We start from the raw sequence: 15,026 nt of genomic DNA, 5'->3' as shown, positions 1-15,026 counted from the left end.
GTGCCACCATGTCCCAAATTTTCATAGTAGTGCGCGTGATGGGGGAGCGGAGGAGATATCGCGGCCTATGCTGGCGGGCCAGGAATGGGATCTTCCACAGTGACGTCTGGGCCATCGCTCTATCCTGAAAGAGCCATCTCTTTTCGGACTCGGGTCTGTACCACTCCACCAGGTAGCGGAGCTGTGAGGCTTGAAAATATTGCAGGAGGTTAGGGATCCCGAGACCCCCCTCGTCAACTCCTCTGTACGCTAACTGTTTATGCAGCCGCGCGCGCTTTTTGTCCCAAATGAACTGGTGGAAAGCGTTCTGCAGGTCAGCAAGCGCGCCAGGGGGCGGCAATACTGGGAGAGTCTGGAAGACGTACAGGATCTTAGGTAATGCCGACATTTTAACCGCCGCTATGCGGCCTAACAAGGAGAGGGGTTGTTTCGACCATCGCCCAAGGTCGGCTCGAATCTGGGAAGCGAGCGTTTTAGAGCACCCTGTTTTAACCTTCTAGAGGTGCACAAGTGCCTTAGCTCTTGGAAAGTTAGGGTATCATATCTGGAAGTTATCCTTAAAGGATCTACCTCCACTGGGAGAGATCCACTTGGTTCTGCTCTCAGAGACATGATCTAGTGAGGCATGGTGTGTGCACCTACCTACACTAAGTGTTACCTACTAAACCTCTCTAGGAGTTGTAGTCATGGTGTGCTAAGCCCTTTGCTCTACAACAACTAAGTTCAGTAGAACTTAAGTATTATAAGACTTGTTATATGTACCTATAGGTACCTAATGTGATCTTTCAAATGATATCTTTAAGATTACAATTGGTAAAACAACAGCAAGCTCTTATCCGAACCGCTGCACACCAATGTGAGAAGTTGGCCTGATATGTGATGTCCACTATTCTAGTGGGCACCCTGTATCAGTCCAAACAACTCTTATAGTGATGGTTGTAAAGTCAACCTTACAGACCAGCTATCCTAGTGGTAGCATGGACAAAGCAGTCTTAGGCTAAAACTTCAGAGAGCATGTGAAGCCAGCTGTTTTACCATATGTAACCCCTTGAATATCAAATGAAAGGACACCACACAGGTTATGTATAAAATATATATGTATTTATTATACACTCAACCCCTCTGAACTCTTTGAGGTCAGAGGCTAAAGCACATAAGTTACTCAATTATCATACAATAAGTTGCACAAAATACAGTCGAGCCCTAGGGGCGTAGCAAACCATATACTAAAATAGTGGTATAAGAACCACGTCACGAACAGAGAATAGGCCTAGAGCCTAGGGAATCACTGGGGCTATGCTGAGCTAACGAGAGTTAGGAAGCAGGAGGCCCACGGGATGCGTGTGCAGTGTCTAAACACACACGCGAGTTACCATAGGGATACAATGGGAACGGAAGAGTCAATAACTAGTTGATTTAGGACACTTCCGGATGGACTAGGAGAAAGCTACTTAAAACTAGGACACTTGGGTAGTCAATACCCACAGGAGCACCGGAGTACTCGCGTTACCTCACCCACAGGAGCCGGGTGCATAGGTGTCAAGTTGTGTCGGGTTTCGTCGCTGAATCCTATGGAGACCTGTAAAAAGATGCTGCAGGCGACCAGGAGAGAAGTGTCCGGTTGGATCCAAGGGCGGATTGAGGATGAAGAGTACCTGAAAGCAGAGGGGACAGAGTCTGGGTCACTAGCCCGTGACCAGGAAGGAACCAGGCGATGTTGCGAAGCAATCCGGTGATGTTGTGAAGCTTGTCTCTGCAGCCACGTGGACCAGGAGGCGTCGACGACGACCAGGCACTGGATACGGACTGTCCCACGAAGGATCTCGCTGTTGGCGGTGTTGGCTTCCGGATTGGAGTCAACAGGCCTTGGCAAATGCAACCCACGCAGGAATCGAATATTCGCTTTGAGGCAGACCAGCAAGGTCTGGGGAGCTTCTCTTTTTTTAGAGAAGCAGGGGCAAGCCTGGAGCAACCAGGCAAGCGGTGCAAATTCAAAGGTTCGTCATCACAGAGGCCACTAGCCAACGGGCAAGTGACCGGACAGACGCGTCGAGCACAAAAGTACTAGCAGGATCCACGCGGCACTCGGTGAGTGTAGGGGGCTGTGCGTCGGTGCAAAAGGTGCTCGGGGCTGGGGCTTCTCAATCCCCAATGCACAACTTCGAGGGTGCCTCGGAAGCTGCACAAGTAGCAATGAGCAGGTTTTTCAAGATGTCCGGTCCCACGTCTTTCGTCGCCTCCACGGGTTTCCGCTTTGCTGTGGCTGTGGGTCGGGCTCAAGGAAGTCTGGAAGTCCAGTTCTTGTCAGGCTCTGTGCGTCGACAAAGCAAACCGCAGATCGCTTGATGGTGCCTGTTTGCACAGGGTGTTCACTCCTTGACCACAAGGGAGATTCTTCAGTCTTCTAGTTGCAGTAGAATGTCGAAGGTCCAGAGTTTCGTTTGAAGTTTCAGTTCAGGATACAGGATAAATCGAAAGTCTCTTGACTCAGCTCCTACCTTTATACCAATCAAAGGGGCTGGATTACCTGCTAGGTCCCTCCTATGGGTGGGACCAGGGAAGGGAGTGGTTACACCCCTTTCCCTTTGTCCAGTTTCGTGCCAGAGCTGGGGCTGGAGTGCCCCAGCAACTGGTTTGAACCTGACTATGCATGGAGCACCTTGTGTGCCCCAGGCAGTGTCTCATTTCATTCAGCCCTTCCTGCCCCAATACACTAAGGCCTGTCTGGGGTGGTGCTCGCACCTCCCAAGGCAGGAAATCTATTGTCCAAGCCTCCCTCTGTGGAATGACTCCCAGCAGCAGGAGGTCATATTTGTGTCTGTGGCAGCAGCATCCATTTTGTGATGCTGAGGCTCTGGTTAACTTTAACCGGGATTAACAGGAACAACATGTCTTCTCCCTCTAGAAGGTTGGAATGCTCCCCCGTCGCCAGAACTGGCGAGGGGGTAGTATTCCAAAGCGTATGACACCTTACACAACATGTTTTGATAAAGCCAAACCAAAGTTAGCATTCAACCGCGAGGATTATAATGCACTTAAGAGTATATGGTATGGCTACATCATAGAACAGCTATTAGGACATGGTTCCGAAAGCTGCAGACAGGCTCAGCTCATGCTAGAGCATCATCTCACTTAAAACCAAGCACTTTGCCTCCAGGATTGTTAAGGCCTGCCATAGGAGTGACCTATAGGTATATATGTGTCTATATATAATGGTAGGTGTAGGAATACTATACCTAAGCAAGGGGTGATTACATGACCTTGCCCCAGCTGAGTGATCAGCCAGTTGTGTCAATTTGAATGGCCAGCCAGGGGTGGCATTATTCATGCTGCAACCCCTGGTAGGCCTTGGGTGCACCTATCCCCTGGGTACCTATGGTACACTATACAGGGGTTCACAAGGTGACCCTACATCCAATTAGGTATGCACCTAAAGTACATGGAGTCCATTTTACAGTGAGAGCAGATAGCCTGGAGCCCTGAATGGCAGGATCCCAGGCCAACTAAGTCGAAAACCAGCTAAACACTAGGCAAAAAGTTGGGGGTAACCATAGTCCGATATCCATCCTCCTACACCCCCCCCCCCCCCCTAAACGAAGGAGATAAGGCTATCCTTGACCAGGTAAGCCTATATTAACTGAATGGCCATATAAGAAGGTACCCGCACTGGCATGGTTATCCCCTGTCTCATGGTCCACTAAGCAATCCCTCACCCTAGGGGTATCAGAGGGTCTCCACCATAGGGAATCTCTACCTGTAGTGTGTTTTGGCAAAGTAAGAGGCTGGTGTGGGGATGGAGTACTGAAATGAGGCTCCACTAATGTAGGGCTCAACTTCCTCCAATCACTCTCCACCATGTATGCCTTTCTTTCCATGACTGAGTAGCACTGTTGGGGGTAACCAATGTCAGATATCTATCCTCCTACAGACACCAGAGGGTCAAGCATGTTGTTCATGAGCTTGCGGTAGACGGCAGATCAGTGTATCTCTGGAATAAGGTCAAGTAGGAGCCTGTCCTCTAAAGGGGAATATTCTGGGAGCGAAGCGTCTGTATGGATATGTGACCACAGGGCATGTGTAAGACGCAGGTAGTAATAGTGTTGGGAGTCGTGCAGTTGATACTCATTTTTTAAGATAGTCAAAGGATCTAGGAGCGCTCCCCTTCCATACATCGGCCAGGTAGTCTATCCCGATTAGTCTCCATCCCTTGAAGCCTGTCATTCTTGACACCTCGGCTAGCTGGTCACCAAACCATAGCGGTGTCCTGCCCGTTAGGGTGTCCGCCCACCCCAAGAATTTGTTGGCCTCCCTCCAGCACTGCAGCACTACCCCCGTATGCGAAGGGAGATCCCTGCACTGCTTTCGTGAGTAGAAAAGAGGCTCGCAGTTGCCCCCGGGCATGACATGTCTATCCACCCTGTAGGCAGGCTCCGACCCCGTCCCATACACCCAGTCATTAACCACCTGTAACTGGGAGGCCCAGTAATACAATTGGACGTCCAGGAGGGACAGTCTCCCGTCGTACACCCCTCTTGTGAGCTTTCGCAACGCTATTCTTCGGGTCCCACCATCCCAGTGCAGCGTCCACAGCGACTGGGATATACGTTTGAACACTCCTCTGGGGATCGAATAAGGCAAATTTTGCAGGATATATAGGAGGCGTGGTAGGGCCAGCATCTTTAAGAGCGCGGCACGCCCCATCAGGGATAGAGCAAGAATCTCCTGTGGGTCACGTCCGATGCTAATCGCGCCACGTGGGGCTCAAGATTTTTTGCAAAAAACTCTGCTCTGTCCCTGGTGACATACACCCCCAGGTATTTAAAGCCCTCAGAGACTATCACGGCAGGACACCGCGACGGAATCCGCAGGGGGGCCGGAGAGGGGGTAAATTAACTATTTGCCCCAGTTAATCGTGTAACCGGAGTAACTGCCAAACAATTCAGAGAGATGAAGAACCTGTGCCATTGAGTGGTATGGTCTATTCATGTAGAGGACAATATTATCTGCCTATAGTGATATACGCTCCTCCCACTCGTCGGTAAGCGACAGGCCCCAGAAAGACCTGACTCTTCTAATCCAGTGGGCCAACGGTTCCAGGGCCAGGGCGAAGAGGAGAGGGTACAGTGGGCACCCCTGCCTGATGCCTCTAGGCAGTGGGAATGCACAGGAAATCGCTCCGTTTACCCTCACCCTCGCCACCGGCTGTTCGTATAACAGGTGCACCCAACTGCAGAAAACCGGTCCAAAGCCCAGTCTCTGCAGTACCTTAATTAAGTAAGGCCATTCGATACTGTCGAAGGTCATTGAGGCATCCAGCACCATCAATGCCGTTTGGGAATCGTCCTCGCCCTCCATCATGTACAGAACCCCATAGAGCCGTCGTAGGAGTGTTAGAAATTTGACTTTACTCGCTAGCTCCCTTTTACCCAATGTTTCGTTTTTACAATTAATTATATTTCACTCTCACAGAGATTCATTTCTGTAAACAGTGCTGCCGCTGCTTCTTTGGTCCCGTCAGTAATTCCTCCATTCTAAGTCCTCTAGACAGTGTTGCCAGCTGTTGCTCTGCTCGCATCAGTAATTCCCCATTCTTAAATTCTCTAGGCAGTGCTAAAAGCTGCTTCTCTGGTCCCAGTGGTAATTCTTCATTCCAAGTCCTCTAAGCAGAGCTACGACTGCATCTTTGGTCCTGTTGGTAATTTCTCATTCTAAGTCCTCTACACAGTGCTACTTCCTGCTTCTCTAGTCTCATCTGTAAATCCTCATTCTAATTCCTCTAGACCACAGTTCTTCAAACTGAGGGGCGCGCCCCCCCTGGGGGGGGGTGGATGGGTTCCCAGGGGGGTGCAAAGGCCTCTGCAAGCACATGTAAATAAAGACGCCTGGAAGTGCAGCGATGTTTATCTGCTGTATTTCCAGCCTGTCTTCATTTACTCCGAAGCCCTCAGAGTTGCCGTGGGGCCAGAGGTCAGTGGGGGCTCGGTGGGCAGTGTCTGGAGTCTTATTAAGACTCCAGCACAACCGAGTATTTCACAGGTCTTTAAAGACCATTTAAATACCTTCATGAACTGGTTACCAAAGCTTAGTTTTTTTTTCTTTTTCCTGGGCCCCGACTCTGCCTATTCCTTACAATTGTATTATAAATTTACTGCTTTAGGGAGGAAATGCATTTCATGAAAAGGAGTTAAAAAAAAAGGGTTGCCAATAGAAAAAATGCCAGCCTTGTATGTTTAAAGAGCCTGCAAAGACCCTGCTTTGACACTAAATATGGTCTTAAATAAAAAAGTATGTATTCCTTTGTAAAGTGACTTTCTGTCTGTTCCTTTCATTTTCAGACATGAATCATTCAGGCAGCCCTAGAACACATTTAAAAGTGCTTTATATTTGCTTTTAAAAGAGCACACAGATAAGTGCTGAAAATAGGGCTTTAGGTGAATGTTTATTTTTGTAATGTCTGCAACATCAAAATAATGAGCTGGCAACCCTAATCAGAAGACTGGAACTTTGTTGCTGGATCGGCACATTATTTATTTCACCCTCGATTCCCTGATTAATTCCATAATAGCAATAGTTTAACTTATATCTGAAACCCTACACCACATCAATAACATGCTGATTAACTTCAAGTGTCTGGGAATTCACCCTGCATTCAGACAACTCAGTGCTCATTCTCACCCTTCACTTTCACACTCACCCTGCACTCTCAGCACATAATTAGGGTTTTCCCGCGTTTGCCACATAATCCATCATCTGCAGCATAATTTGTAGATTTAAAAATGCAGCAACACGTTACCTCGCAGTGGAAGGCCCTTGCTGAAGGTAGACTGGTCACCTTTCTGTTGCTTATTGCTATATGTGGGTGTTAATGTGGTACTTATGAGGGGCAATAAAGGCCAGGACAATGTTAACAAGTGTAAAAATAGCCAAATAGTGCAGTAATGCTTTCACACAATATGCAGCATAATTCGCCTTTGCTTGCTGCAGAATTGTCAACCATGCTGCATAATTTGGCCTTCTCCAGCCACATAATTCCAATGGCCCTGTTTATAGTGCTATGAGGTCCCAGACTGTAGCAGAAAGCACTGTGAATATGTAAGTCATTATTTTAAAATAGTATTTACATACTCTAAGCTAGGCTGCTGCAAAATGATGCAGTGATTGAGATAAAACAAGTTCTTACAAAGTATAGTTTTTAGTAATAAGTAATCAAACTGTATCTAATGCAGACATTTGTGTAAGTGTCTCCACTATTCCAGATCCCAGCTGATAACTCCTTTACATTACATCTTAAAAAGAATAGATCTTTGCCACCATAAAGCTTTAAGCAGATCCACTGGAATTATTCAGCAGAAGAGGACAACATTATGTGGCAGGTTTGACTAAATTATGCAGCAAGAAAAGGTAAATTATGTGGCACAATGCGCCACATTGTGTGGTTAGCATTACTTCATTATTTTGTCATTTTAACTCACAATAACGCTGTCAGGGGAAATAATTGACCTCATTAGTACCAGTTTAACACCCAAATACAGCAGAAAGCAACTACAAGATTACCAGTCAATCTTTGCAAAGGGCCTTCCACTGCTCCCGAACATGTTGCAAATGCACTAAACTGATAATTATGTGGAAAAAACAGCTACTGCAGAAACTCATAATTCCAGTGGCCCTGTCTTTAAGTGACACAATCAATTAATGGCTGGTAACTTTCTGCACTACCGCCACACACTTTCAGACACAGGCATCTCAAAGTCAGTATTAACCATTCAGGAGAAGTTTTTTTGTGAAAGCCGAGTCCATGGGGTGGCAGGTAGAAGGCCAGCAGGGTTGCATTCAGATGCTGAGCCCTAATCCTCTCGATCCTTGGGGCCTTACAGAAATGGTCTAGGAAAGCAGCTAGGTTCAAAGATATTGTCAAAGAGAAGCCCAGAATAAGGAGCACTGTATGCAGACTCATTTTTATGTTCACAAATGGCCAGAGACCGCTTCTTCAGAGAGATACCCCTAAGAAGGTGACAATATAAGTTTTTTTTTTTTTAAAGGTTCAATCATTAGTGAAGCTGGTACTGCTGCCAAGTGTGTAAGTGGCCACTGCTGGTTATCATAAAGGAGCAGATGCAGCAGGACTGGGGGGCAGGAATTTGGGGGGCCCACTGCATCACAAGTATGACTGTCTACCTTTAAAAAAAGGGGCATCCGAGCCTATTGTTCTTTCAAGCATTCGGACAGAGGTGATGATCCATCATGGTGGGGACGAGGTAAAAGAGGCAGAGGAGATAGCCTGCTACTCAGGACTGCAGTTATCATTCGTGCAGCAGGTATTGTTGCATTGGGGTCAAAGAGTATGAGGGGCTCACAACACACCAATTATAGGGAGTAGTTTGTTTGGGATATCTGTTTTTGTTTGATGCATTTGCTGTTTTATAAGTCTCATATTTGGGGTGGTTCATAAGCTATAGAAAAAGTATTCCTGAAATCATCTCATAAGCCCTACTCCCTGCACGCAGCTATGTCCCTCCCGCTCCCCCAATCCTTCCCATTAAGTTTTGGAGGGGGGCCCGACCTCAAAACATTTTGCTTAGGGGGGGCTCAGAGTAAAAAAGTTTGAAGACCTCTGCTCTAGACAGTGCTGCAGCTGCTTCTCATGTCCCAGTGGTAATTCCTCATTCTAAGTCCTCTAAGCAGTGCTGCAGTTTTGTCTCTGTTCATACATCTACTACACTCCAAACAAAAATTCATAGATACGACATCGTCATTTACAGTGTCAATAGCTCTAACTCTGACAAATGCGAGAACGGCTGCATTGCAAATGCTTGTTTTAATAGGAATTCTTCACAAAAGCGCACAGCCTGAAATCTTGACACATATGATGCATGCATTTTCATTCCCTGTAAGGAATTGAGCGTTGTTATTAAAGCAAAAGGTAAAACGTTCACTTGCAAGCCAACAATCACATGCGCACTGCCACATAGAAACAACATTGACACACTCACGGATACAGAAACACACGCCGACAGACCCAGAAATATACCCAGAAACACACTGGCACACTCACACCCAGGAACAATCTCACAAAAATGCACACACATTTGCGCACTCACACACACACACTGACGCAATCATACACACTAGTCCAGTAATACACACACTATCACACATAAACAGCACACACAAATACACGCAAAAATCACATACTGAGAATCACATATACACATATACAATCACAGGCGGATTTATATACACTTCACACCCTCATTCACACACACAAACATTATTTCTCACTCATAGGCACACACATACTAATACAGTACACCTCGTAAACGTTCATACCTGTGCGCTTGCACGTAGATGCCTGCACCTGTATCCAATGTTCAGGAGAATAAAATCACGCTATAAAAATACATTTTTAGAATATTTTTCAGACATTCTCTATTATTTACCCTAATTGAACTGAATAGTGTAGTTTAATTGTAAAATGTGTTATCTAACTTACCTTCCTTAGTCTTAATAATTATGTTCCGCCTCCTGCCAGGTTCTTTTCAGATATAGCCCATCTTGAGGCACGCTTCCCGCCGTGCACAGTGGCCTCAAAAGAGGCATTACATCTGGTACACTTTTAATTCTATTGCAATTTACGTGCACACCTTGCTGAATTGTTTTGCTAAAAGCCTTTGTGAACATTAACTCCCTGCATCTTTCTATATGATGTCTCGTCTGTTCGCAGTTGCAGGCCTTTGCTTAAAAGGTTGGAAACAACAAATAAGTATCATTAAAACATGTTTGCAAATGCAGCCATGCCTTCAGCTATATTCAGGTTCATTGCAGACGAACTACAGAAATTGTTGAAAATAAATGAATACAGCCTCAGATTTTAGATCTGCGACAACTGGAGTGGTACACATGGGTCACTGTAGAACGCAGGAATCATCAGTTTCCTAATTTTCTAAAGGGAGTGCAGCTGTGGGATAACTCAGTGCGTTAATGCACCTGTTGCTTAAATCTTCACGCAACCTACAATACATAGCTTTAAATATGACGGGTCCAGCAAGTATTTTCACCCTTCTAGGTCAATACTATAAGGACCAGGCTCACTATTTACATTGAGCATTGGCAAGCCAATAAGCCTTGCCTAGGTGTGAGCTAAACTAGTAGGGCAATCGGGCAGTTGCAGAGATAATGGGCAAGACGCTGAGTGACATCATTAATGCCCTTGTCGCTGCTGGAAGTACATGCAATGGGCTACAATTCAACTTAACACATTGCCATTCCACACCACATAATTCGAACACAAACCACATATTTAAGCTCAACAACACAATTACACAACACACCACATACATCCAAACCACACCACAGAATTCCACATCATGCCACAAAATTCAACCGCACACCTCATAATTAAACTCCACAACATACCGCTGCACAACACAAAATACCATTCCACATAGTTACACTCACAATCCAACTTCACATAATTCCAGTACACTCAATACTAAATAATTACTCTTCACATATTTCCACTGCACCTCGTGCCACATAATTCCAATACACAAATCCCCTCCACTCCATGCAATTCCACAACTAACAATTCCAATCCAATCCACATAATTCCACTCCACATCACATACAGCCACTCCAATACAAAACACACGAGTAAAAGACGTTCTGATTTACAACGCCATTACCTCTAATTCTCACAAATACAAGACCAATTTACATTGCAAATGCTTGTTTTTCTTCTATTCGGCCTTTTTTTTACAGCTGTGCATTTATGTCACTATCCCTTTTCCCTGTCCTGCATGAACCAAGAACAAGAACAAGAACACAGCTCTATTTTCCTCTCCTCAAATCAGCTTCACAGAGGCTAAGAGAGATCACAGACAGAAAAGAAAGCTAGTCCTTGGACTGGCGAAGAGAGGAAGACTGTTATAGACACACGTAAAAAGGCACATGGCAAACAGACAAGACCATGTTGCTTCTACAGTCCCTTTACACAAGTGAATGAATAAGTTGTTCAAAAATGATTCAGTGCATTATCTTTGACGGAAATGGTGGCAGCTAGCGAGATCTTGGGCTACATGAATACAATTGTTTAAAAAAAAACATTTTAACAAGCAATCTTGACAATTAATTATTTCAACAACGATTGTGTTTTATCACGGATTTAATTTACTTTCTTTTAGTAGATGGCAATCGGGTTCTCATTATCTTTCTAATGATACTAGAGGTACTTCAGAGTTGAGAACAACTTCCACAAGTTCTTAGGTCATTTTAGATAGTGCAAAAAAACATGATTAGCACTTTTCAAGCAGTGGTCTGTGCAATGGTGCGAGTCGTTTGATAGATATGTCACTAGAGAATAATATAGAGAAGGAATTGGGTCATTTAATTTACCTCTCATTTTGTCTTTATGGGACTCTAGGCATGGCTAGCATTGATAGCAGTGCCCCAGAGACTACCTCGGACAGCTCTCCTACTCTGAGTCGCCGTCCTCTGCGTGGTGGATGGGCAGCAACGTCCTGGGGCCGAGGTCAGGACAGCGACAGCATCAGCAGCTCATCGAGTGACTCGCTTGGCTCATCTTCATCCAGTGGCAGCAGGAGAGCCAGCGGAGGTGCTCGAGCCAAGACAGTGGAGGTTGGAAGGTAAACATCACAGATGTTATATATTTGTTTATTTGTTGGGGATGCAATCGTCATGTGTCTAGCTACTTCTACTGTGCTTTAAAAAAGCCATTTGCCCTCTACTTGGAAAGGAGTTTGAAAAGAAAAACATGATTTTGCTGCTATGGAAGGAGTACAGCAGTTCCAAAATATATTTGTGCTTTCTATCCGAATCTGCATATTTATGAGTGTCGAAATCAAATCGGGCTATGAGAAATATGTTTTGGGGATATTACAATATTTCAGCTAGTTTTGTGTGTTATAAGGCAGTAGCTCTAGTTAAGCTAAGTTAAACATAGACATTGAGGCAATGACTCTTCTGTTAGGCCGTGGCTAATAATCACTCTGAGTGATTGTAAATGTCCTAGCTAGCTTAAAGGAACCAAAGTTTGCAATGCAATAGGTCTCGCATTACTGAAAGTTTGAGCTTTTGGCGTTGCTAATAATAATAATACAATGCCAATAGTTCAAATTTTCAATAATACGAGAACTATTGCATTGCAAAGCAATTGCAGAACTCGTGCTTTAGCTTTAAACATTTTAAGCTTAAAAGCGGGTGCCGCGATTTCTTCAAAAGTAAAGTAATAGAAATAACAATACAAATGTTTTCTTATTTCTTTACTTTTCAAGCAATTGCAACACCCACCCTTTAACTGAAGAAATAAACCAAAAAAAGGCCACGTTAGTGCCGCAAAAAACAAAAGAAAGGTGTAGTAGCTATTATTCTAGCTAAGGCATGCCACGCTGAGAACATTAAAAAAACACGAAAGCTTTGCGGTAGAGTGTGTCCTACCTACAACAACAGTCAGGAGAAAGACATAAGAAAATAAAGCTATGAGGCTGCAATTAAAGTGTACAGAGTAACAACACATGTAACAGGGGGTGTACTCATGGGAGGATAGAAGAAGAGAAACAGCAGCTATAAGGAGGAACTACTAAGTCTATTGACCAATGAAAAGCCACCATGTACAAAGGACACTGACAGGAGCCAATTAAAAAGATGGATGTATGGAAAGTGGGCAGAGCTTCATGCCCATATCCTGAGTATAGCAAGTCTTGAAGAGACAGTGCAAACGCTGCCTAGGCGAGACCTAAAAATAACAGATTGTCACTGGTCACCACCTGCTGTTAGTTGGAAGGAACCATAGATAGGTATTGTGATGTGTGCAAAGCCCTATTAGAATAAAGGATACACCCATTTGTGCTAGGGGGTGCACTGACCAACCATGCTCAGATCGATTTCTGGTGCTTCTTCTGACATTTGGCACACAGTGCACAATTTACACAGTACAAAGAAGTTATACAAACTGTCACACATGAATAATACAACTAAAATAGTGATTCTTTGACCTCTGGTCAGGTTGCACTCTCCCCAGCAGCGCCGCTCCTCAGCCGGATCGAGTCTTGAGCCTCTCTTCCCAGGGTCCGAGGCTGCTGCGGTACCTGTGATTATATTGTATTTTGTGCCTGATTGCTACCTGCGCATTTTCTTACTGTATTCACTGTTTTGCCGTTTCATACGCTATTTGTATCCTGTGCCCGACTGTTGCCACTTTCCTGCCGCTGCTGCCCCAGCGCTCCCGCCCCCCGGTCAGTCCAGTCTCCCACTTCCCTGCTCCCGCCCCCCTCCCCTCCTCGATGGTGACCGATGCACGGTCGCGCCGCTGGCGCGCCTAAGACAAGCCCATCTGCGACCACTGCCAGGAACCCTGGGTCTCCCGGCCCCACCGCTACGGTTCAGCCTGCCTCCAAGCCCTCAACCCCTGAGGCCACGCCGACTGCGTAAGATCCTCGCCCAACAATTTATTTACTTATTTATTTATTGAGCTTATAAAGCGGGGCAGCTACCGAAAAATGGTTTCCTGGCGCTGGACGGACTAAGTGCAGGTAGTAGCCTATTTATACCGATAGACAAAGCTATTGGTTAAATAGCCAGGTCTTAAGGGATCTGCGGAAGCGTGTGTAGATGGTTTCTTTGCGGATGTCAGGGGGAGAGAGTTCCATAGGGATGGACCCAGGTAGGAGAAAGACTCCTACCCATCCTGGAGAGTTTGATTCTAGGTACAGTGAAATTTCCATGGGTTGTAGATCGTAGATGGTGAATGGGAGTGTAGGGACGTACAAGGGATTGTAATAAATAATAAATGAATAAGCACTGTGGAGCTGTGCCCATTTTGATTTTAAACATATAGCTCAGGGTTTTGAATTTGATACGACTCTACCCTGAGCCAATGTAGGTCGCGGAGGTAGCCGGAGATGGGGGTGGCTTTGGGAATCCTGCACAGTAATCTTGCGGCAGAGTTCTGTACCAGCTGCAGTCGTCTGGTCACTGCCTTGTTAGAACCCAAATAAAGGACACTTCCGTAGTCCAGCCGAGATGTTATAAGGGCATGGACCACAGATCTTTGGGTATCACCTGGCAGCTTCCAGATTATTTTCCTAAGCCATTTCAAGATGGTAAAGCAGACGGCTGAGACTTTGACTGCCTGTTGGCGCATGGTTAGGGAGTCGTCAATAGTAACTCCCAGGTTACGGACGTGTCTAGAGGGCAGCGGGATGGCGCCCATCTCGGCAGGCCAGTGTGACGGGCCCCACAGGTCTTTCTTTTTACAATTTTAGAAGGTTGTCGTTCATCCATGTAGCAATTTTTCCTAAGCCTGTTTGAAGGAGAGAAGTCGAGGCGGGGTCCGTGCTTGAAACAGAAAAGGTGATCTGGGAGTCATCTGCGTAAGTAAATAGGGTCAGCTCAGCTTGTTTGGCAATGTGCGCTAGAGGCCTGACATACAAATTAAAAAGCAGAGGACTGAGAACAGAACCCAGGGGTACCTCATGAGGTGAAGAGTGAAAATTGGACTTGGCCTTTGTAGAAAAAATTTGAAAAGTGCGGTTGGCTAGAAAAGAGGAGATCCAGTTCAATGCTGGGCCACAAATGCCCAGCGAGCTTAGTGTGTTGATGAGTATAGTATGGGAGATCGTTTTGAACGCCGCGCTGAGGTTGAGCAGTATGAGCGCGGCTGTGTCTCCTCTATCAAGATGGTGGTGCAGCTTCTCTGTAACCCCCAGCAGTGTGGTTTCGGTGGAGAATCCGGTTCGGAAGCCGGATTGAGAGGGATGGAGGATATTATTAGATTCAATGAATTGGGAGAGATGAGAATGAATGTGTCTCTCAAGGATCTTGGAGAAGACTGGCAGAAGAGAAATTGGGCGGTCGTAGGCTTTTTCAGCAGAGGGGTCACCATGTTGTGTTTCCAATGTGCAGGGACCGTGGATTCTAGCAGGGAGGAGTTAAGGGTTTTGAGAATAAGGGACAGATGGGGGTTGTCAAGCTGTTTTAATATTGGGATAGGAAGAGGATCCTTTGGCGAG

At 45.7% G+C, this 15,026-nt stretch overlaps 1 protein-coding gene across 3 annotated transcripts in view; it reads left to right on the top strand.

Moving 5' to 3' along the window:
- Positions 1 to 15,026, top strand: part of ZSWIM8 (zinc finger SWIM-type containing 8) — a 2,353,271-nt gene that overhangs the window by 1,494,629 nt on the left and 843,616 nt on the right. For all 3 annotated transcript variants that reach the window (XM_078643224.1, XM_078643226.1, XM_078643225.1), the window contains one exon: positions 11,420 to 11,642. In XM_078643224.1, the coding sequence (XP_078499350.1) occupies positions 11,420 to 11,642 (223 nt within the window). The remainder of the gene's footprint in view (positions 1 to 11,419; positions 11,643 to 15,026) is intronic.

Source organism: Lissotriton helveticus, chromosome 5_1 (assembly GCF_964261635.1).
Source record: "Lissotriton helveticus chromosome 5_1, aLisHel1.1, whole genome shotgun sequence".
Taxonomy (NCBI): Eukaryota; Metazoa; Chordata; class Amphibia; order Caudata; family Salamandridae; genus Lissotriton; species Lissotriton helveticus.
This window is presented reverse-complemented; position numbering and strand designations above follow the sequence as displayed.